The 22,121-nt window shown below is 34.6% G+C and overlaps 1 protein-coding gene across 9 annotated transcripts in view; it reads left to right on the plus strand.

Moving 5' to 3' along the window:
- The window catches only part of LOC112556927 (ikaros family zinc finger protein-like), a 51,014-nt gene extending 30,611 nt beyond the window's left edge, over positions 1-20,403 (plus strand). For 7 of the 9 annotated variants that reach the window (XM_025226398.1, XM_025226394.1, XM_025226399.1 and 4 more), the window contains one exon: positions 3,306-20,403. Coding sequence is in view for 7 of the 9 variants with exons in the window: in XM_025226394.1 (XP_025082179.1) it covers positions 3,306-3,348 (43 nt within the window). In the remaining 2 variants the exon portion in view is untranslated. Of the gene's footprint in view, positions 1-2,947; positions 2,987-3,305 lie in introns of all 9 variants that reach the window. The other 2 variants (XR_003097860.1, XM_025226397.1) reach the window with 1 other exon arrangement.
- Positions 20,404-22,121: the final 1,718 nt, after the last annotated feature.

Consider the following 22,121-nt stretch of genomic DNA (forward strand, 5'->3'; position numbering starts at 1 on the left):
GCCTCAGTTTTGCAAATATCTTCCAGCATTCAGTCCCATAGAGTAAGACTAAAAGGACATTGTTTCTCTAGATTTTTAGTTTTGTATTCTTCCTTATAATTTTGGACTTTTTATTTGGCAGTTGCTTTTATAAGTCTATTTTTCGCATCCTTTTCCATTTGTTGTTAGACTGCCATTCATGGACATTCACCACTTTGTTATCAGTTGTGATGAGTTCTGGGATTTTCTGTTTCATTTCTGTTGCTTTGCTGATGTTAAAGTCCTATTTTTGATGCAGCTTCATTTCTTGATATTTTCCTGTGTATGCTTGCATTGGATAGCATAAGAATTTCATTAGCATAATTGAGGTCTTTTAGAACTGACGCGTCAGGTGGACTCCTCTTTTTGTGTCTTTTGTTGGTTTTGCTTTGTAAGTCAGTCCTTGGGCAGCATCCCCATTTGGTAGCAAGAATAAAGAAAGAAAAATAACCAAAGGAAAGGAAAGTATAGGAGATATTAGACACATTGGTATCAGGTTGTGTTCTTTTTGTCAAGGACTTTGTAAAAGAAGGTATGAAACAGCACTTTCTATGCCATGTTGAATGACTTTGTGAAAGCATTTGACACCATACGTCATAAATCATTGTGGAAAATCATGTTTCATTATGAAATACCAAAGAAAACTGTAAATGTAACAATAGCACTATATACAAATTTTCATTGTCCAGTGGTCTGTAGCAACAGCAAGCTAACAGACAACTTCAATATTACCACTGGTGTCAAATTGGTGTTGACCATACTTCCTACAAAGTAACTGATTTTATCCTCCTGTACAAGATCAAGAGCATCCTTTTCAGGCACTTGTTCTTGAATACCTGTATTCTCCTGAACATGTCAGCAACAAAAGTCCACTGCTGATGTTGACATCTGTACAGCAGGACTGGAATAAAGTCCACTGTTGACATCTGTACAGTAGGACTGGAATACAGAGGAGCTTGTACTTGGCAGCTAGACCATTAACCTTAGTGAGAGTGATAGTGGATGTCAAATGGCAGTAAGACCATTGCCCTAGTGGGTATACCAGTGGGTATCAAATGGGGAAAAGGGGTCTGTGCCTCATCGTTCAACTACACAGGGCTTCCATTTGCAGGACACAGATCCCTATTGACCAGGCACATCACATGGTGAGTGAGCTCTGTTGCCTTTGTTATTCATAGAGGAATGAGCATTGGAGCAGCTTTGTTTCACAGTTTAGTGGGTGCTGGTGTCCAGATTTTCTCTCCACATCTACAGGACTGACTTAGCGCTTTCCCCTAATAAGCACCACTGGTTTTCTACCTCAGCTGGGTGTGAGAGCAAAGGTCGCTGAGGGTTAGTCAGTCAGGCAATCAGCCACCCATTATGCTTTGGGTATTCTTGTACCAGGCTGCTTGTGGTTTCAGTACATTTTTTGAATGCATTTTCACATGTATTTCACAAAAATGGAAGGTCTTCTGTTACTTGGCTTTAGTAAACAAATCATAATTCGAACATTAGTGTAAGTGATTTTTATTCTGCAGGTTGACAAATCATTAAGCCATTAGTAAAAGACAAACCCAGAGTAAACCACTTCATAATTTGAATTTTGAGTACTAAAAATTACATCATGTCACATTAGTATTAATAATACAATTAAAAAAACCTCCAGATTAAGAAAGCAGAACCACTTGTGGCATGAGTCTTCACCAAGATTCTTGTTAAATGCTGATTTAAATGGCAATTTGAAACATCTGTTTTACCATATTAGATTGTCTAAAATAAAAGCTTAATATAGCATTGAATAGCTAATATATTTAAAACATGAACTAGTCATTCAGTCTGTGTTGAGTGTCTCATTTACTTTTGTTGGCCCACTGGCCAAGCATTGTTACCATTCTAAATGAAACTGGTATTTGAAGAAGAAATGTGGAACATATATTTGCACACATAAATTGCTCACAATTTTTCAGAACACACCTGATTTTTTATATTCAGAAAGTATTGATGCTTTCAAAGTTATAAGAAAATTAACCTTTCAAAATATTGAACAATTTAACTACTACAGTTGGTAATCACTGTTTAAAAAATAATTATGCAGTGGTTTAATCAATGTAGATTTATTTTATAGTTTATTACTTATTTTGTGAAAACATCTGTAATCAAAAACTGGTTTGGTAAGTCACCGCTAGAGTCACTGTAATAGTAATAATTTGCCTTCCAACAAAAAGCTATAACGCAAAATTGCAATAATACTTACATCATTATAGTGTAAGATTAATGATTAAGACACATATAAGATGGCATACAAACCAGCTGAAATAAAAGTAGTGATCTGTTTGTCTTGTTGCACATACATATTTTTTCCTAATAGAAAAATTTCCACTATTTTTATATTTATTTATCTTATTTGTGCATTGTTTTATCAAAGCAGACTGACATATGACTGTGATTCTAGGTACACCTAATCCTTTTGTTAATTTTTAAACAAAAACCACATGAATTTTGCCCCTGAACCCCCGCCCCCTCAAAAAAATGTCTCAGTGTATTCTGTTCTTACACACTCCAGTTTACTTATGAATATCTATTGCCAGGGGGCAATTTTTGTTTAGTAAAATGGTGGCTGTGCTTAATTGAACAATCCATAGCTCTGTTGGTAATATTTGACGTAAATACATGTACCTACTCCTGAGATGGGGAATCCATTCATCTTTTGGGCCTGGATTGATTCGACTTGGTGTTAGGATGATTAGTGGATTGTTTTGACGTAAACATGTGGCAGATATGACTGAAGTGATCTATGGTTTGGGTTGAAATGACCAGTAACACGATGAATAGGCAGTCTCTTTCAAAATATATTTATTTTTTGTGATTTCTGCAGAAAACCGTGATATAGGGTTAGCAGTTGGCCAGAAGCAGTCTATTTTAAAATGTACTTAATTTTTTTCAACAGGCAACTTCTGCAGTGAAAGTTGTAAAAGAACTGTCAGCTGTAAGTAGCTTGGGGAGGCAGTTGTAATAGAGATGATGTTTATGTAGTGAACTACAGCCGTGAAAAATTTTGGAGTCATAACTAAGAGGGAGTCATAAAATGAAAGATCTTAATAAGGTGGTTTTACTGTATTGCCATATTTTATGTAACCACTGTACCTTTAATGCAGAGTGCTGTGCTGAACCGTTACAGGTAATTCCAAGTAATCAAAAGTATTTTGTCAAGTAGTTGAGCCTTTTTTTTTTTTAAGTATTTGATTAAAGAACTTTTCCTTATATTGCCATATTCTAAATCAGAAAGCATTGTGTCATTGGTGCAGCTCTGCCAACCAGAATGGGGCTGTGTCTGAAGGAACATCATGAGGCGTCAAGGATCAGTATTGACCATGCTGGGTAGTACTGCTGCAACTGCTGCCACTTCCACCTGCACCTTATTTACCTGCTCATGAGACACCACTCCACATCCTTAGGTAGATTCCAGGTCAGCCAGAAGGCAGCAGTCCCATTTTGTGGGCACATGGCAGGCATCGGGTCGGCAGCTCAAGCCACAGTGGAAATATTGTTACCACTGTATGGTACATACAGGACATAACATGAGTGGCAGTAGTGCAGATGAAATGCTGCTGTTGCATCTATCTGCCTGTACCATCTCATGCTGAATTAAATCACCAGGACCAAACAGATCTGCTAGTGTATTGCCTAGCAAACACAGCTTGGTATTGGTTATCATGAAGGTCATTTGTTGTTTCTTGCAGTGCTTTTTACTTATTGTCTTCAAGACAATGTTTTAAAATGTGTGTAATTTTATAAAGAGAAATTCAAATAAAAAATATAGTGTTTGATCACACCATTGCATGCATTAACATGCATATACAAAATACCCATGCATGCATTTATTCACAGATGCATGCACATAAGCATATTTTGAAACATTACCTGCTAGTCTTGATTTAAATCGTTCAGATTTTTGACTTTCAAAACTCTCATTGGTATCATATTCACTGTCTCGCTATGTACAGGGCAGACTACATTTATCTGATCATAGAAATGTTAGTGAGCAATTTAATTGCTTCACAAGTGTTTTGTGTTTATCATAATTTTGCACCCTGACTCAAAACCTTTTCCTTCATTCATAAGCTCAAAGAGCTTATGAAAAAAAATGTTCCATTTTGGGATTTTGTTTTTTGCTGTTTGTTTTTTGTTTATGTTTTTTTTGTTTGTTTTTTTTTTTTTTTTTTGGTTTTGTTTTTAAAAGACTCAGTGTTATTCCCAAAGGGAGATTTTGTAAAGGGTCCATATGCACAATTGACCAAGTGTTGTCTGATAAAGGAGACACCATAATTGCAATTCTGTTTTCAGTGTTTTAAAGGCATGTTGTCAGCAGTGCTGATTTGCAGAATGTTGCTGCTGGCAGCAAAGGGACAAGTGCGGTTGCCTTTGACAATGTCAACAATCTTTCTAATTTGCACATCTATTAGATTTACCCCCCAAAAGTGAGAAACCCATATACCACAAATTTGTTTTACATTTCATTGCCCACTTAATAAGGGAATTTAGTAATAATAAATAAAATGCTTGTTATGCTTTGTGTCACCATTCTCTTGCTCTCAATTTTTCTGATACAGCCCTTTCTCCCTCATTTGCATTCTCACACATAGTGCATGCATTCATATGCACATAACCAACCATATATATATTCACACCCAATATAGAAAGGAAAACGAGTGTGTGTGTGTGCTGTTTGTAAGAGAGAATATATTAATGACTGCACATGCAAATGAGGGGAAGAGCAAGGGTGGTCAGGATGGTGGAAAGGGGTTGGGGTGTGTTTAAATAGAGGAAAGGGAAAAACCTTCACATAGATTTTGGCAGTTGAATGAAAAATACTTATTTGATAATGCAAAGTAGCTTTTAGAAACCTATAATTTTAAACTCATTTTCTGATGAATTTAATGGTGTGTTGATACTTAAATATATCCAGTCTTCTAAAACCATTAAAGTGAGCCTGTAAATCTAGTGTGCATTAATGTATTTTAATATGCTTCTGTTATAGTTTTTTTTAAAAGCATTTCATGAAATCTTTAGATGAGGTTGGTTAGAAGTGCATTAATTTTAAAACTGGTCTTTGCTCATGTTGACATATTGGCTCAGCATGTAAATAGGATGTGATGCTGTCAGTTTTAAATCATTATCACTGATTTTAATTGTGCACACTTGAAAAAATGCCACTGGGCATAAATGAAATTCAGATACAAATGCTTAGTTTTTCAATTTATTTTTTTCATTGAATAGATCATTAATAGTCATTGGATTACTTTAGAATACATAGAATGTCTTTTATTTGTATTATATTATCATTCATATTATTATTGTTAGAAATTGCTGTTGTTCTGGGATTGATCATACCAGTCTTCTTTTGATGAAGGTGTTTAACATTTTCCCCTTTAAGAAGACTGGTAAAACAAATGTACTAGGGGCTAGGAAATATTAAACAATTGACATATCCACTAGGAGGTTGTGAACATAATTTTCCAGGTTTCTTTTACAGTTTCTGTCTGTTTAATTTTGTTTGCACAAAAACCATTGATGGCCTAGAGAAGTCTAGAAAAGGTTTATGTTCTGTAGAAAGCAACAAATTAGTGCATTTGTATGGAAGACAATCACAGATGGGATCTGTACGGGGGAAAAAAACCTAAAGGTCTACCAGAGGGCAATTTTATTTTTGCAAATGACTGGTGACTTCAGTGCAACATACTTTATCTCAAATATGAGTGAACAAATCACTTCCATTATCTAGTTGCACATGCAGAGTCAAAAATCAAGAATGTACATGAAAATGCATTCATTTTAAGGTTATTGGCAATAAAAGAGCTGGCATACCCATGGACATTTGTGACACCATAGTGTAACTTCCTCCTGTGCATGGTTCTGGCTTATACTGCTATGAGTCTCTGTATAGTTTTAGATGTATGTATTTGAACACAAGGTGCTATTGTACAGCATGGATGCGCTGCACTGGAGAGAACTTCATGTCATCACATTTGTGTTCTGTTTATATGTTAAGGGTGGTGGGGGTGGGAAGATAAAGCATGTTTTGCACTATATGGGACAAAGAAAAAAATTCTTCTGGGCTGGGTTACAGTCTGCAATATGCCTGCATTTGCAAGTGTGCTGACTGCATCGTCAGACGTATCACTAATGTGAAAATAGAGCAACCCATAAAACCTGATGAGTAACCCTATATGTTTATTAGAGATGAAAGGCTGTTTATTACCTAATCATTAGCAAATTTTTTAAATCTTTGTTTTTATTTAGTTTTCTTCACCCCATTTTTCTTTTTCTTCTCTCACTACAGTCATTAGCTTTGTAGTCTGAGAAATAGAGTGGGCTTCTGTTGCCTTAGTTTTACTGTGGCCTTTTCAATTCATCTGGCCTTTCCTGTTTTCCTATAGCTGATGCTATAAATGTGCACAGGGTGACTTCTGTCTCTAAATACTAATTTTTTTTTCATATAGTTTTATTTAATAGGCCATAGAATATCTGATTTTCTCAAAGTACTTTTTCTTCAGTTTAATGGTTCACTGCAATTATCTCAGTTTAGACTTCCATTTTGACAACTGTCTTTTAGATGTGTGTGGATTTGATCAGTGGGTATATTATAGTAGGAAAAAAGGTCAGATGCATGCTGGTAATCAGTAGTGGAGAAATGCCTATCCTTAAATCAGCAAAAGTGAATGGATGGCATTGACTTTTCCACATTGTTTCCAGTCTGTAGCTATGAACCACTTTTCTCAAAGTTTAACAATAATTATTGCTTCTTTACTGGCTTGTCTTTTTTTTTAACCCCTAGTTTCCAGTTTTGCAGCAACCTCACTAGCAACAAACTCATTTGCACATTATTTCTACCCCCTTTCTTGCTCATATGTGGAAATATTTCATGCAGTTCCCCACTGAAGAAAAAATTATATCTAAAATATCAGTCAAAAGTAAAACATTAAATAAATTTATGTGAAACAGATTTGAAGTGTGACAAGTTCAAGCAAAGGTAGGTTATGATGCACTAAACTAAAAACAATAGTCCATTCAATAGCAACAACCAGTGTAGTCCGAAATTAAATATTATGTAATATAAAAGCATAGAATTCAAATTGTTTACACTTGAATTTTCTGCTTTTTTTAAAATGTTGAATGTGTGAATCTGTAATGTGGCTGCATACTGTTTGGTAAAACATGACCAGCCACCATGAAGCTATTGTCAAAATTCATGGACTGAATTAAGGGATTACAGTAGATTGTACTGGAACTCAATGGGCATCTTAAGCTTGAAAAGTTTTTCCTTTTGTTGTTATCTTTTAAGCTTATCCTCAAAAGCTTGCAAACACATAAATACATGCTAATGGTATATGAATTTGTGAGTGTGGGATGTATGCATGAACAGTAGGCACATGCATGCATACATAAATTGTTTTTCTCTCACTGCCATGCCACCCCCATCCCCAATACCCCACCCCCAAAAAATATTCATGTCATGCATTATATTTTTAAAATTTATATATTGAAAAGACAAATCTGTGTTGTGCAGGTTAGAAAGTTCTGTTGCCAAAACAAAGATGATGGTAAAAAGCACAAAGTACTTGGATTGTTTATTTGAGTAATGGTGAAGTTAGCAGATAATGCTTGCAATTATTTTTTGAGTGTTTGTTGTATTCTCTTGTGCCTTGGCAAAAGAAAAAACAACAAATCAGACGGAAGCTGATAAATATGCTATTTTATGAAGTGTTGATATGAAATTGTTGATTTATCCCTTGATAAATTTCTTTTTATCATCTTGTCAGGATCACTTTTTATTTTCTTGTGTACTTTCTTTTGACAATACTCGAAACCTTTTTGCAATGTTTCTCCATGACATTGTCTCCTTAAATGAATGCAAAATTTTAAAAAAAGTAATCTTAGATGCTTTCTTCACAGATATCTTGGAAACACATGTTGCAGCTTGATTGGCTTATAAAGTTATTTTAAAATGTTTCTCAAATATTAAAGACAGTAGTTTCAGGAGCACTAAAATGATGGTAATCATCAACTGTTCTATGAATACTTCTTAGAAGGTAATTTTGTTGGTCAAAATGAAAAAATATGATAAAAGACTTGCTTTTTTGTTGACATATCAATTGTTTCTTTTAAATGCAATCACTGGCTGTGAAGAAATGCCATTGTTTTGTAATTTTTTAAAAACGTTTTCTGTGTTCCTTTCAAACCTGAAGTTTTTCAGTCTAGTAGTCATCACATTTAGTTCCAGCAGGATTTTTAAAGTAAGTGCAATTTCTGTATTTATGCTGAAATGTAGGCAGTGCTTTATGAAGGTATAGTAATGCTTATAAAGTTAGACATATCATATAGCACAAAGTTTAGGTTAGTGCCAATATATATTTCATATTTCAAAGGATGTTTGCAGAAATAGATATTGAAGCATGAGGATTGTATTTTTGTAGCAATGTGACAAATGTAATTCATAGAATAAAAATGCATAAACAGATCTGCATAAACAATGTTCTTAGATCTGGCTTAAAAAAAAATTGTTTTGGAATTTGTCTAGATTTGTTAGGAATATTGGGATGAGATTGGTTTAGTGAGTGTTATGCACTTGTATGACAGTTTCATGATGTTTATAAAAGAAGAAATGCTTTTTTTTTTTTTTTAGGAGACTTGAAAAGTTTATTCTACTTCAGAGTAGATTCATAATTTTGAATTATATTAGCTATGAGAAATGAATTGGAGGGGAAGGGGTTTTTTGGGCGTACATGTAGGGCTGCACTTATTATTCTTATGTGAATCTTTGTAGGCACACAGCTATACCGCCTGCAGAATTTAGTTCATTTTATAACATCTTTGCATATCAACAGCTTAGTTGTATCTATTTTGTGTTCATGTTCAATGAAGCAGTATTTTAATGTGAATGTTAAAGCACATTATACAATTTTAGATTTGATAGAAATAATATTTCTTGCTTATCTTTGCATGGTTAGTGATGATGCAATTTGCAGCAGAAAGCACCAAGATGTGTCATATAGTCCTGATGTCTTTTTTTTCTGATATTTTATCAAATATTTTGACAGTTTGTGTTACTGCTTTCTTGTATTTCAGTGCACACAGTGTGTGCAGTCATTGAGAACTAAATGAAACTTTATCACTTTGAAGGAAAGTAGTATTCATTACCAAGTGATGACACTAAATGAAGTTCTGCCTAGATTTTACAAGTACAGGGCAATTTTCCCTTTTCATTTATAGATTTTTTTTAAACATGTATCCATAAGCATGCATACACATATTTGATATACATCATGTACAAACTCTTTCTCTTCACCACCTTTCTCCCATTTTCACAGGTGAGACTTTAGATGTTTTTTTTTTTGTTTCATTATGTTTTACCTAAATAAGATTCTGTCAGCACAGAGCAAACATCAACTTCTTTGTACACACTTTGGTATATAAATATGTATGCACGCATGGGTGTGTCTCTATTAAAAGAGATTTGTTAAAAGAGTAGAAGACATAGCAGGTTAAAAATCAACATGTGAGCTCTATTAAATTTTTGCAAAACATTTAAAAGTAATTAAGAAGAGACTAATAACGATAGATAAGGAGAAAAGAAGGACAATAGGGAAAGATTAGGAAGTACATAATAAATATAGAGAATAACATGAAGATAGTAAGTGCACTGGAAATAATTGATATGTAGTGATTTACGAAGAGATTATTGTGTCAAATGCTTCAAAGATAAAAAACTTTACTAAAAAAAGATATACTGATGTGAATAGACAGCAGAGAGGACAGTTGTGATAAATCTGAGAATAAATGGTATACAAAATCACTAAGAAAGACAAAAGTAGGATGGACTGGAATTTTTTAAGTAAGGGTTGGTGATGAGAACAAGAATGATAGGAAATTATGTCAACATTTGGGAGTATCTGCCTGAATATTGAGATTATTATAGGGATCAGCTGTGAAAGTATGGGACTAGATGATAATGCCAGAAAAAAAGAGAGAGAGACCAAGATTACAGATCAAAATGTTTTCTTTGTCAGAATAAAGATTACTTACCAGAAGAGGATTTAGGATTTTTTTAGTGTATGCAGTGAGGATAATTTACTGAAATAAAAAGCTGATCTACTTTGTAGGTATGTGTATTCATGGGGGGAAGAATGTGATTTAGTATCTAATATTGTAGCTACCATCCACCCACCCAAAGAATAAAAATACATGTTGCCCGTTTCCTCCCTGTCATGACTGTTTATTTTCAGTTAGAATGCTTGCATTCAAAATCCACCTCATTTTACCAGAACAAATTCCATTTATATTGTTATGAGATCAGGTTGTGTCATATTATTCTTAAACTCTAATAAGAAGTTAATCTGTTCTAACCAGTGTGCATAAAACAGCATTTAAAATGGTAAGGAAAAAGGAATACTTGATTGCTATTTTGCTTGTCACACTAGTTGACAGTAAATCAGATTCTTGCTCTTGTGTAAAAATTAACTAGAGTTCAAAATGTATTAGAAGGAATTAAATACTGTACAATGCATTGCTATAACAAGAATAATGTATGCAACATGCTGTGACATTCACCTGTTGCCTTAGGGAGTCTGAATACTCTAATTTTGAGTGTTTAATTTCAAATCTGAACAAATTACCTTTCATTTTTTAGCTAGAAGTCTTTAAATAGCAACATTTGTAAACAGCTTTTTTGAAAAGTGTCAAACTTGCTCCTGTGATGTCACTAGTGTTGATTTGCTGTAGAGGCAAGGCCTCATTAATGTGCTATAAACCTCTAAACTTGACTGCAGCTTCACATAATACAACCGATCTCATAGAGATCAAAATGAAAGTCAAGGTTATGATTATGTTTTTGACTCCACATGCATATTTTGACAAACAAATGACAAAGAATGTTTTGTTAAGGGAATCTGGGGCTTGCTTTCACATTCAGCTTATCATTTCCCGTTTGTTTTTTTTTGGTTCAGAGGGCACGCATATGACCAGAGTGCACTGTAGTGTAAGCACATGAAAAAAAGGATTCACATAGCAGCAGATTGTTGGAACTACTGGAGATGGAGGAAATGAAGTAGAGATGTTGTGTTGTGGTAGACATAATATGAAAACAGAATAGATGTTAATATGGCAGTAAGAAAAGAAGAAACTGAGTAAACTAGACAGTAGAACAGGAACCATTTAAGTAAAAAAACTGAATGAGAATGAAAATTTTAGAAAATGCTAAGAATGAAGGATGATTGAAAATCATTTGCTATAAAGTGTGAGGAAGACAATATTTTGAAAATGTTTTTATGTCTGAAGGTTGTTCCTCAGATAAACCTGTAGCTTATTGGGTGGTAAAGTTTTATGAAACCAAATGTCAAAAATGATCCATGTATTTGCTTTTTATTGAAATTAATAAAATAATTTATCCCAGAAAGCAAAAATTTTAAAAAATAAACAAGTGTGAGGAATAAGTAGAAAAGTACACACAACTTTTTTTTAAAAATTAATGCACTTCAAATGCCTATGATGGAGAAACAGTTTTTGTGCCATATTTTTCACCACAGTTGCCCATCCTGCCCTTCAGCCTTGTTTCTGAAATGCTTTGTATAGCAATAAGAGACAGGGTTCTTTTGGAACGAATATGATCTGTTTACTGTTAGCCTTTTGGTGCTTTGTTTTGCTTTTTATAGACCGGTGCTGAAATTGTTTTGTTCTATTTTGCTGAGAAATACTTTATTGCACTGTTTTTTGTCATTTAATGTACTACTTGCTCTTTGCACAGTCGTGAGACAGTGGTCACAGTATTCCAATGTTAATATGCATCTTGATTGCTATGTACAGACAAAATGTTGTAGGTTGTGATAATTACAGTAAAGGCAAGTCTCTTGTAATCAAAAACAATGTTTGGTAAGTTTAATGTAACTTAGCTGTTGCTGAAACATCAGTGACAATTTGTTCTCAGTGATGTTTGCTGCATGCCACAGCAAAAGGTCAGTATCATTCCAGATCTTTCAGGTGGCTGGAAAGAAGTGGCTGAAGAAAAACACTTTCAGTTTAAAACTGTCAGCTACTTTGTGCTCATGATGTAGCATTAGTTTGTATACCGCACTGTGAACTAGCCCAGTGTATATGCCAAGAAACTTTAGAAGCCAGTACTGTAGTTTTGACTATGGCAACCATATGATCTAGTCCTCCAGACAACAGGGTCCATCTTTTCTATCTTGTCATCTGTTTTAACTCTGACAAACAAGCTGCTTTTGTCATTGTTTTTCTGCCCCTGTTGGTCTGGCCTGCAGCAAGATTTGTCAGAAGTCTGTAAACTTTCTGGATGTTGGTTTCTGGTATGCTTACCAATTGCTTTGCAGTTGGCTTTTGCCAAGAACTGCTGTATGTGTAGACTTTTTTCCTTAATGTAAAATTGTTGCAGAATACATGCATATGTACTTAATTTTGACTATCTTTTCTCAGACTATGTCCACACACTATATGACGTTTGGTTGTTTGACCAGCCTGTGTAATGCCTGTTAAGGCTTTCATTGGGTTTTATTTTTATTGGAAGGGGTGGGTTTTGCAGGGTAATACATTTTGTCACTTTGCTATATGATCACGCTGTCTTCAAGAAAATTCTTAAAATGTGGAGATAGTATGAAAACTAATTTTGTACAAATGGATGTGAAAACTATCTTTATTTTTTTGTGCTAATCATAAGGCATCACATCTTTTGTTCATATAAAATGACAAGTGATGAGGGTCTAATTAACGAAACAAAGGTCCGCTTTTTGGAAGTAATTTAAAAAGATATCAAAAAGGGGATCATGGTTTTTGTCATTTTGATGGTACAGATCTAAGCCACTTTGTTTGGTGTTAAGAGAATTAAAACAAAGAGAAAAACAGTTTGTTTTCACCTGATGTTGGCATGATTTTTTTTAGATCCATTTTATTTATAATTTAGACTCTGAGCTGCTTGAGAGGGAAAAAAAAGAGGGCTTTATTGTCTTTTCAAAATGCTGTCATTTGAAATAATGTGTTAACAGAGATCAATTATAACAAATTGAAAGTGTTATTTGCATGTTTGAAGAAGAAATTGTAAGATGTCTGTGCTTTACAAATGTAAAGTATAGACTCCTTGTAGTTTAAACACTGCCCTGAATTTCCTGATAAGCAAATGCATGAATTTTCCTGCCTTTGTATTTATAAATACTTTCTCTCTTGGATCTAAGTTGATTTTTTTTTTATAAGTTTCGATAAATGACTTTTCCTGTCTGACTTATTTCGAAAGTACCAGTTTTATTATTTTTTTATGGAGAGCAGAAGAACAGTGGCCTCATAAATAATGCTCAAACATTTTAAAGCCATTTTACCATAGTTGGTCTTGTACAGAGACACATGAGCACACGGCTGACTATTGATGTTTTGTGCACATGTGATTCAATTTTGTAGAATCTCCTATACTGTTGAAGACACATCTTTAGCTTTTTGTTTTTGAAACTAATGAAAATAATGTGTCCTTATGTATGTAGATTAAAATTCATTCAATTCATTCATTTATGTAGTGGGAAAGTGCTTCCACCTAGTGATGATTTTGCATTACAGGGAGATAGGCTTGAAAATTAAAAAAACAGGATATATTATGAATCACAACGGTCATTTCTCTATTTTTCAGTGTGTTATAGAATTTTGAACGAAATTATTGTATTTGTTTTAATTGTTGAAAGGTCAAGTTAAGTTCATTGATTTGTTATTACTGTAAACTGTGTCACTACAGATCTGGTGGTGTGTAAAGAGGCAAGGCCCAACAAAAGTAGGCCACATTCTAGTCATGTATGTATGCATCCCCCATTGTTCATCATGGTTGGTGCATTATAGTGCTCTCCTGTATTCTGCTGATGCTACCCTGAATGCAGCCACTGATGAGCAGTGATCGAAGGACGCTCTGTCTTCTTCAGTCTTTACAAAAGGACAAAATACACTTTTGCTGTCTTCAGAATTTAGAAATGTTGACAGTTAGTAATTGTGATTGTCCCTAATCTTTTTACATTTGCTATGATTGTCATGATATTACTGTATATATTCTTGTATTGTACCATTAGTTCATTCACAGTAGTGTTGTTGATTGGTCATTTCTTATTGTAGGGGATGAAGTGTGGTATGAGAATATATTTTAGATGCCTCTTGCAAGGTCAGGACATCAGGTCAGAAATATTAATGATACAAAACATTCTAGAAATATTGTTTTCCCTATCTCTTTATTTTCTGCTTCTCCCTGTCATGTTTGTCTTTCTCTCATATGTGCACATGTATGCAGAGTATTAAGCATTAATAAACAAAAAGATAAGAGCTTATAGATAACTCTTTACCATGCACCCATCCATTTCTTTCAGCTGAATGGAATTCAGTTTTTTAAAAACTGTTTGATAAACATGTATGACACATGATGATCATGACATTTAGAATGTGTTTGTACATTGCCACTTTTTGAGGGCCTCATACATTGTTGATACTCACATTTTTAAGTATTTGTTAGTGCAGATATGATGTTCTGATTGTTGTTTTGTTAGACTTTGTGAGCGTTTATGCTTGGTGCAGGGCTAGGAGTGTTGCTCAGCAAAGCTGATCTTAGCACTCTTTTATATGCCTCTTCAGTGTTCTCCCTGTCCGTCCTTAGATTCTTTGCTCTTACTACAATAAGTTTCTTTAAAAGGCATGCAGCATTTTTTGTTTAGGTTATGTGGACGGAGGTTGTCAATGAAAGATTGAAGTTTTAACTAATAATATGAAAAATACTGATTATATGTGAAGTATTGTAGGATATGTGTTAATATTTCCGTGATCTGACAACAACATGTACTGAGCCTTAGAAGGAACTCACTTTTTGGAGAATATCTAGTTTTCATGGCAGAACTATCTGCTGCATGCAGAACTGTCTCTTTTTGAATTACCCTGTTGCTGACCTAGTTAGCAGAAATATTGTTGGATGTAAGTGGCTTTGCTAATCCTTTGTGCAGATTGTGCTTGGAAATTACTTTGGGAATATCCCAAATAAACTTTTTCATTAATGTCACTTTGAAAATGTCTTCCCAATTTTTCATACTATCCGTCTTTCATTATAGATGACTGTTAGTTGAAGCTCTTATTAATTTGTGTGAACGAACTAACAATGAAGAGAATGAACACATAATGAAGATGTTTATGCTGTACTGTCCAAAAGAATACCTGCAGATGCAGTTGTATCCACATCATTGTCTCAAGTGTACTACTGAGGAAATGAAACCTACAGATTGGTACATAACAGTTTCTCCAAAATTGGATCAAGGATGAAAAAGCATGTAGAACATCATTTTAAAAGACTTGTGCCTAGTTTCATGGAATTATGGCTGCTGGTAATTAAGGATTCTTTTGGCTTGTATGTATGTCTGCCTTTACAGTCTGTGTATCAGCCTGTATAGCCTGGATCAAGTAATGTAATTTCTTTGGCTCGGTATGTGTCAATGTATGCATCAGTAGTTTACACAACGTTGTCATCTTGATGTTGTACATTGGTTAGTCTGCTCCATAACCCTGATGTTTTCATCAGGTCATTGATGAAAGCAGTTCATGATGTGAAATAAACTGCACTTGTATAGTCTCATTCCTTGTAGTTATTAGGCAGTGCTACTAGTGACAGACATGTTGAAGAGAGACTGAATTGTCCAACTGCAGCTGAAACAAGCATAGCTAATTCAGTCTTGTTGTTGCCAAAATGGTTGCAGAGATAGAACACATTTCCGGCTTCTTGTGGAAGTTGTTTTAGTCTGATTTAAAGTCCCAATCTGTGTTTCCAGTCATCATTCAAGAACTGGCCACTGATGTGCATATCAAATTGTCCATTTTTAAAATTGTGTTGTTGTTTTTGAATAGATGCTATCAGAATTTTGTCAGCACAAGAAATTCATGTGTTCTAAAGCTGTTTGTGTGTTCACATAGCAAATTGCTTTTTTTCTGATCAGCACATTCAGTGTCTTAAAATACTGTTACTGGTTTTCATCAAAGTTCATGATATTTATATGTTTCATTTTCATTCATTTACAGGGCTGGACCAGATGGTGACCTTCAAGAAGGGTATCAAGGAATTTTTTAATATTGTTTGTAGTTCCTCATCCCTTTCCACCCATAAATTGAATCATTTTAGGTGCTGGTCTGCAGGACATGAAAAATAAAGTGCTGGCTTAACAACATGGCCATTTATAGGCTACTTTTAAAAAGTGCTAGATTGCCACTCAGATGCAAGCAGAAGAAAATTGGTCCACCCCTTGTCCCTGAAATGATTGTTAATGGGAATAATTAATACACAACGACATTATGATTAGAAAAGCCTTTGGATAGTGATTGTCACTGTGACATCTAACCACTCTTCTCTTGTCAAAGCAGTGTAAAATTGATGCTTGCCTTGTTAATTCCAATATTTCACATAGCATCTCAGTATCTTTATTTTTAATGTGAATTCTGCAATACTACTTTTTCATACGTATAAATTACCCGGTTACCCAGGCTACTTCACATTAACACCAGAGTTAAATGGGCCAGCAGGTTCTGAACAGGACTGCACAAGATTGTTTAAATTCCAGATGCTTGCACAAAATGTGTGTTCACTGCAATAGACGTATTGCACTCAAAGAAGAAATGTGTCAGGTTTGTTTCATTTTTCTTTTTTAAAGCAACATGATGACTTTCAGGATATATATGGGCAAAGACACCTGGAAGAAGATGCAATTTAAATTTTGTTCTTCACACAAGCCTGGCATTAATTATACCTTGAAAAGATGGATGTGTTTCCTACTCTGTGATAAAAGAAAAAAACCAACAAGAGCAAGGAGGCTTTCATAAATGATAAATATTGTTTTGCACCAATAACTTTGTTTTTAAATGAACTTTGCTTGCTACTATGCCACAGCAGACAGCAAGAGTGAAAGGCTGCTTAAATTGGTGAAGTAGAAATGAGTGTGATGAAAGGGATTTTTTTTTTTTGGTGTGGTGGTGGGGGAAGGGAGGGGAGGTGACGGTACTTGAACATATGGAGAGGTAGTGGCACAGAAGGGTAAAGCCATATCTCTTGGCTGGATGCAGTTTGTCAGGTGAGGTCAGTCATTACCATATGCAGCTTTTTATAAAAAGAAAAAAGGACTGGCCTCCCAGCCTTGTTGAATACCTTCTTGATGACAGTTAAGTTACTGAATGAGTAAGAAGTGTAATGTGTATGACCAGTGCTCTCAGGAGTCTTGCAGCATCTCAAAATTCTTGCCTTTAACCATGGCGTAGGACAACAACAACTTTTTACTCAACTTTTAAGTTCAGCTAGTTTGTTTTTAAAGAGACTTGCCTTGTTGCTTGATTCCTGCAGTGTTGCTGGTTTTCAGCTTGAGTGTGTTTGCTGATTTGAAGTAGGGGTTACAGCTGCGTTAGATTTATGTGATCAAGAATATGAACAGACATCTTATTTAGGGAGCATGTGATCTACACTATGTACACAGCTCAACCACGTATAATATTGTTGCTCATCATGCGTGTACAATAGGTAAAGTAAAACCATTAAAGTTCTTCAATTTATTGTAGAATTGGAAGAGTTTAGATGTCTTGAGATCTGGAGAAGGAAACAAGATCCAGAGCTATTTACCTTACAATTTCTCAGTATTTTGCACAAAAAATGAGGGGAAATATGGACATAAAAGTTTTAATTTTTAATAAGATTTTTTGTAGAGTGCATTTCTGCCATAGCTCAAGTCACTGCTGATTTGCTGCTGTCAGCACTAAACATAAGCCAAAACAGAATAGCAGATGTTTCTGGATTCTGATATGGTGTAGTAAGTCAAACATGGGTAGAACAAGTGAACTTGCTTTTTCAAATAGCCATCATTTTTAAATACACTGGCTTGAACAAAGAGGAGACTATTTTTATCAATTTTCTAATCTTCTCTCCTCTGCTACCTATATTGAATTATATTTAACACAAAGTGTTGTTTTTTAACCTTACTTTCTAAAGTTTAGCTACTAAGCCCCCAAAACTGAGTTTCACTGCAAAATGCTGAAAATAAATTCACTGACCACTAACATCTTCAATGATGAGTAAACAACTTTGCAAGATGCATGTTCCTTATACATTGAGTTTGTACGCTTAACAGAGGTCTTCTGCTTGGGGCCCATTACACATTTCAACATGAAATGCATAATTAGAACATGGCCAGGAAAGGCTTCCAAATGTTGAGATAAGGTAGATTAACAGAAAAGCTCCAAATATAAACCTTCAGCACAAATGATGGTATTGCATGTAATTGATCCTGTAAAATGCTAACATGCAGGGTAGGATGTTTAAAGAATTCTAGAAGCTTCTAGTTCGTATTTATTTTTATGGTACCTGATGTTTTATTTTTGTATCACAGAATTTGATTCACATCACGCTTTCCAGTTTTTGAGTAAAACAACATCAAAAATTACTTCTGTTTTTCAAAATGCTCATTGCTTACATTTTTTAATACAATAATGAATTGACAGTCATGTTACCATTCATAGCTAACAGTTTGCTTGCATAATTGATGTGTGAATGTATGAAGACTGATATAAGCATCATCTTGAGCATTTTCTTTATGCATGATGTCATACTGTGCAATAGCTGACTACAAACTAGGTCACTCTATATTGCAACAAGTACATACTTCCTATGAAACATCTTGTAGATTAGATATTAACAAAATCAGACTGTCATCTGATTTTATCCCATACATTTATTGATATAAAGAGCAGCTTGAAAAAAATTCAGTAGCATAGGATCTCTGATTTATGCTACTGCACTAGACACTTTGCATTCTACTTTTGTGTCTTATCTTATCTTTCATTAGCAAGCTGCATGTTTTTCAAAAAACCCTCAGATCAAGCATTGAAATTGCCTATTTTTAAAAACTGTTCATTTGAATAGTAATATTTAGAACATACACCTTGTTCATACATTTTACCTATTAGTAAATTGTAGGGAACAAATTAGAGGTATTCCCTCAGAATCATTTCATCACTATGTGTCTTGTCTTTTTTGCACTGACTTCACTGTTTTGCTTCTTGTGTTAATACTCTAAGCTGGCTTCAATAACTATATTCAAGATATGTTAGTACAGTGGACTCTCAACACTTTGGGAATGGTCCTTTTGTTCTCACCAGTTTCCATTTAAACAATAAGTTACAGAAATTGGTGGCCTGCTGCCTTTCTAGGCTTTTTATTAGAAACTCAATTTTTTCATGAAAACACTGTAGCTGAAAGAATTAGTGACATATATTTTCCCAAGTAAAAATTGTTGTAGTAGTGAATAATGCAAGTGAAGTCATAGCAATTCTAAATATTTTCACAAATTATTGTTGCCTCATCTTGAAAACTGGTGATTATTTTAGGGGGAATATATCAATTGTGGCAAAAATATTTTGTTGTGGAAAGACATTAACAAACTGGTGTAGATCTTGAAGGCAGATGTAGACAAAATAGAAGTTTTCTAGAGAAAATAGCAGCAGCACTCTTTTCATTGTATATCTACATTTGCGCTTGCATCATGACCTCATGCAGACTCACCAGTTTTGAAGGGTGACTCATAAAAGTGATTGCTTCAGTGTAGGAAATTATGCTTCAAATTTTAGGCACTCTGTTTTTTATTACTAACTGAAAAGGGATCTCATTTGAATTTGCTTGCCTCTTCCACTCCTTAGTCTAAAATCTAGACCCTAAATCTCAAAATCTTGTATGTTGTTACACTCAACCTCAAATGTTATCAAGTGGTTTAAAAAGATTTAGAGGTAATACAGCAAAGGACAGATCGTACAACAATAAGAGTTATGAAAATTTTATAGGGAAATAATATGATTAAATAGGATTGTACAACAATGGCGAAAACATTTTCCTTATGCAAGACAAGTGCACCTTACTGTATATTACAACTTACAATTCCAGTTTGAACACTCAAGTTTTTAAACCAGCTGTCACTGTGGGAGTATCTTTAAGATTCTTTCGTCTACTTAATATGAAATTTCTGGGGTTTTTGTTTTTTTGGTTGGTTGTTTTAGGTAGTTGATTTGCCATGTTTGTGTTTGTCTTATGGCTGAAGGTTCATTTTGTGTAATCTTAGTTGTTATATATGGGGTAGTGATAGATGCCAGTCATTTTAAAACCTTTTAATGAATTTTTGGTTTTCATGTTGAAAGGGACCGCATTTTTTCTTGTTGATTTTCATAGTGATATAGAACAAATGACCACAAACTCTTGTATTGACCTATTTTGAAGTCTGTATTGTGAAATTGCTAAAATAGTCTACTTTATATATTTATGGAATTTTGGCTGAACATGTGCTTCCAGCAATAAATGCTTACAGTAGAAAATGTGTGATGGTTGTGTATGTGTGCATCAGTGTGTATATGTTCCAAATTATTAATAATAATGTATCCCTTGGATGCAATTTTAAACTGCCTGTTGCCTGAAGCAAGTATTAGGTGACAAAAATCTAGCCCCAGAACTGTCTAGCTAGTTCAATGTGTTAAAACAGTTGAGTGGACTCTATAATGACATTACAAGCCCTCCATACTAGATTGTGTTCCCCTTCACCCTAATCATACCACATTGCTTTGTTGTTTTTTTCTGGCAATTGTGACACCAGGAGACACTGCTTATATCTTTTGAACCTGGTTACCTGCAGTGCATGTGGGTCCCCGTCTGCTCTCTTGCTGGGTGACTGCAGAGCTGGCCCATACAGTCTACATTTCGTTTTTTGCAAGTCTTTTCACCTTTAATTTTTCCCTGGTAAAATTCTTCCTTCACTGCAGTTTTACATTATTACTATGATAAAGAGCAGTTATAAGGGACATTTAAACAGAGTAGTGAAATCAATCACCAGAGCAGGAAGGGTCACCGGTCATTTTGACCCAAAAGGGGCAAATCTAGACTAGCTAAGGTGCAGTTTGATTTATAAGCAATGAGATCAACACTAGATTAACTTTTACTATTAAAACAAACAGATCAGAATCTCAGCTGTTAACAAAATAAGACAAGGGGGTCATTTGTCCTCTACAAGGGTTATGACCTTCATTTGCATATTGCATGAAGCCACTCAATATTGACTACCTGCTAGAATAAAGTGATTTTGTCAAATATTTGGGCACATATACAGTCCATATTGGTTGGTGGCTAAAGTGGAAGCGAATCTCAGTCAGACCCACAAATCAACCACAATCATTTGTCAGCCAGCAACGTGTAGGCATCACAAGTTACTCCAGCTAAAATAGTTCAGTTAATTAAATCTTTATCAGATAGCAAAATATAAGTAAAAAGGCCAAACTTCTCACAAAAAAAGTGTGTCTCTTATTGTTTAATGATTGCAGACTTAAATGTGCAAAACGTTAAAGTAAAAATTTGCAGATGACATCGATTGTAGGAAAAGTAAAGATGCATAAAACAACCCTAAAATCATGGGAATAGATAAGATCCAAGAAGACCTACTTGAAGTAGTAAAATGGTCTAAACAATGGTTAAAAACTGGGTTTCATATGTAGACAAAATCACTAAATCTGCCACAAAAGGAATAAATTTAAAGTGAATAGTTACTAAAAACGATGTGCACCACTGCAGAATCGCTTCTTAACCTTTGCCAAGCTCATGTGTTTAAACTACTACCTGCAGCTCCACTTCTAGGCCATCTAAACTGAAACCAAAAACATGTAGCTAAGCATGATAAGTGTAGGCAGGGCGCTAAAAGTAGTGTTGGGGTACCTTTGTACACACCAAACCTGACAGAGACAGGACAAACGTACAGAACTGATAATCAAGGAGAGGACAACCAAGTACTACAAGATGCAGGGTCTCTCACCAGTTCACCCAGTCCAACAGATTCACTTTCAACCCTTCAGGCACATACTAAGTCACTCCATGCTACTACCCAGTATCCAACAAAGGAGCAGAAGCAAGCATTACAGCACTTTAGCCCCACATTAACATGCAAACACTTCCACAACCACAGACAGACTTTAACCTTACTAAATGCAGCAAAGAATACCAGAACCAAATCACTTTAGAAACAAGGTTCAAATCAACCAACACCTAAGAC

This window comes from Pomacea canaliculata, linkage group LG2 (genome assembly GCF_003073045.1).
Source record: "Pomacea canaliculata isolate SZHN2017 linkage group LG2, ASM307304v1, whole genome shotgun sequence".
Taxonomy (NCBI): domain Eukaryota; kingdom Metazoa; phylum Mollusca; class Gastropoda; order Architaenioglossa; family Ampullariidae; genus Pomacea; species Pomacea canaliculata.